Consider the following 1,301-nt stretch of genomic DNA (forward strand, 5'->3'; position numbering starts at 1 on the left):
TTTCTGCTCACTGCCTGCGTTCAACGCCGCCAACAAGCAGCAAGGCGTGAGACAAGAACGAGTTTGCGCGGGGGGGAGGACAAAGTACCAGCGCCTTGGAAGAGGGTGCGTTGGGCGGTTGTGGCAGGAAGGAGGCGAGCACCCACCAGCTGGGACCGTGTGGAGGTGCGGAAGGCAAGGGAGGTCATCCTGGACGAGGAGTTCATTGTGTGTGTGTGTGTGTGTGCTGGGTGTGTTTGAAGCGGTAGCGTGGCGTGGTCTCAGGGAGTCACTCTCTCTTGCGGGCGAGGCGGAGCTGAAGCGGTGGTTGCGTGTGGAAGGTTGAAGCAGGAACAAAGCAAACAACGCACACCAGGCCTGCTATTTATGCGGCGCGGTACTGTCCCAACATCCCCGGCGAGAACGAGAAGCGGTCGCCATTTCGCCGGCAGGCTGACGCCGACGTGTAAAGCCCACGGTCCTCTGCGGGATCCGCCGATGCCCCAGGATCGGACCACCAGGACACGTGTTTGTGTGAGGGATGACCGACGCTCTGCAAAAGAAATTCGGTGGGTTGGGGTCAGGTTGGTCGTCACCATCTGCCCGACATTCCGTAATTTATGTCGACTAAGTATCGAAATGTAGGATATTTTCGCTTTATTTTTGCCCTACGGTCGGCTTTTTGGGACGGTCTCGCCTCGCTGCAGGAGGTCGGTCTTCTCTGCGATGGTTCGGGTCTCCTGCGCAATGCCTTCGGTCCCCAAGCCCGCATTCAGTTGCTCCTTCTCCACGGGGGAGAGTTCGTCGCCCTTGCGCTCGGGGCCGGCCTCCTTCCCCGCCGGCTTGTCCTCTTCACGATGCCAGTGCTCGCTCTTCGTAGGGTCTCGTCTGATGCCCTCTTCGTTGGCCTGTGACAGCTGGGATTCCATTGCGTGCGCGAGTCCTGCCATGATGTTGTATGGTGTTGTGGCTATCGATTTACCTTGGGAGGATAGGTTTTTGTACCAACTCTCACGTCTTCGTAGCTCTGCTTGAGCTCAAAGCCCAACGGAGAGCACTACAGCTTCACCTTCGTTCTTGCCTCTTCCTCCTCTGCATTTCGTTGACGCGAGCCCTCGTTGGGAGGTTTTATCTGGCCACCCTGTACCGCGGAAAAATATTGTTTCTAAACATCAAAAGAAAGATTTGATCAAATGGCAACCACTACCACGTCGATTCGGCCCAATCTTCATCTTCAAAGAAGGGCGAGTGGTTCTTCACCGTCTCCCTCCACTTCGCCTTCGTCTGCCCACTTGCTGCCTGATTTTATCGTCACCACCCGC

At 56.8% G+C, this 1,301-nt stretch overlaps 1 protein-coding gene across 1 annotated transcript; it reads right to left on the reverse strand.

Moving 5' to 3' along the window:
- Positions 1–647: 647 nt before the first annotated feature.
- On the reverse strand, positions 648–908 carry ACA1_341230 (uncharacterized protein; the record flags this gene model as incomplete). The annotated part of the gene is made up of 1 exon (XM_004337448.1): positions 648–908. One exon carries the CDS (start codon positions 906–908, stop codon positions 648–650), a length of 261 nt encoding a protein of 86 aa, XP_004337496.1.
- Between the last annotated feature and the right edge of the window lie 393 nt (positions 909–1,301).

This window comes from Acanthamoeba castellanii (assembly GCF_000313135.1).
Source record: "Acanthamoeba castellanii str. Neff unplaced genomic scaffold scf7180000084620, whole genome shotgun sequence".
Taxonomy (NCBI): domain Eukaryota; phylum Discosea; order Longamoebia; family Acanthamoebidae; genus Acanthamoeba; species Acanthamoeba castellanii.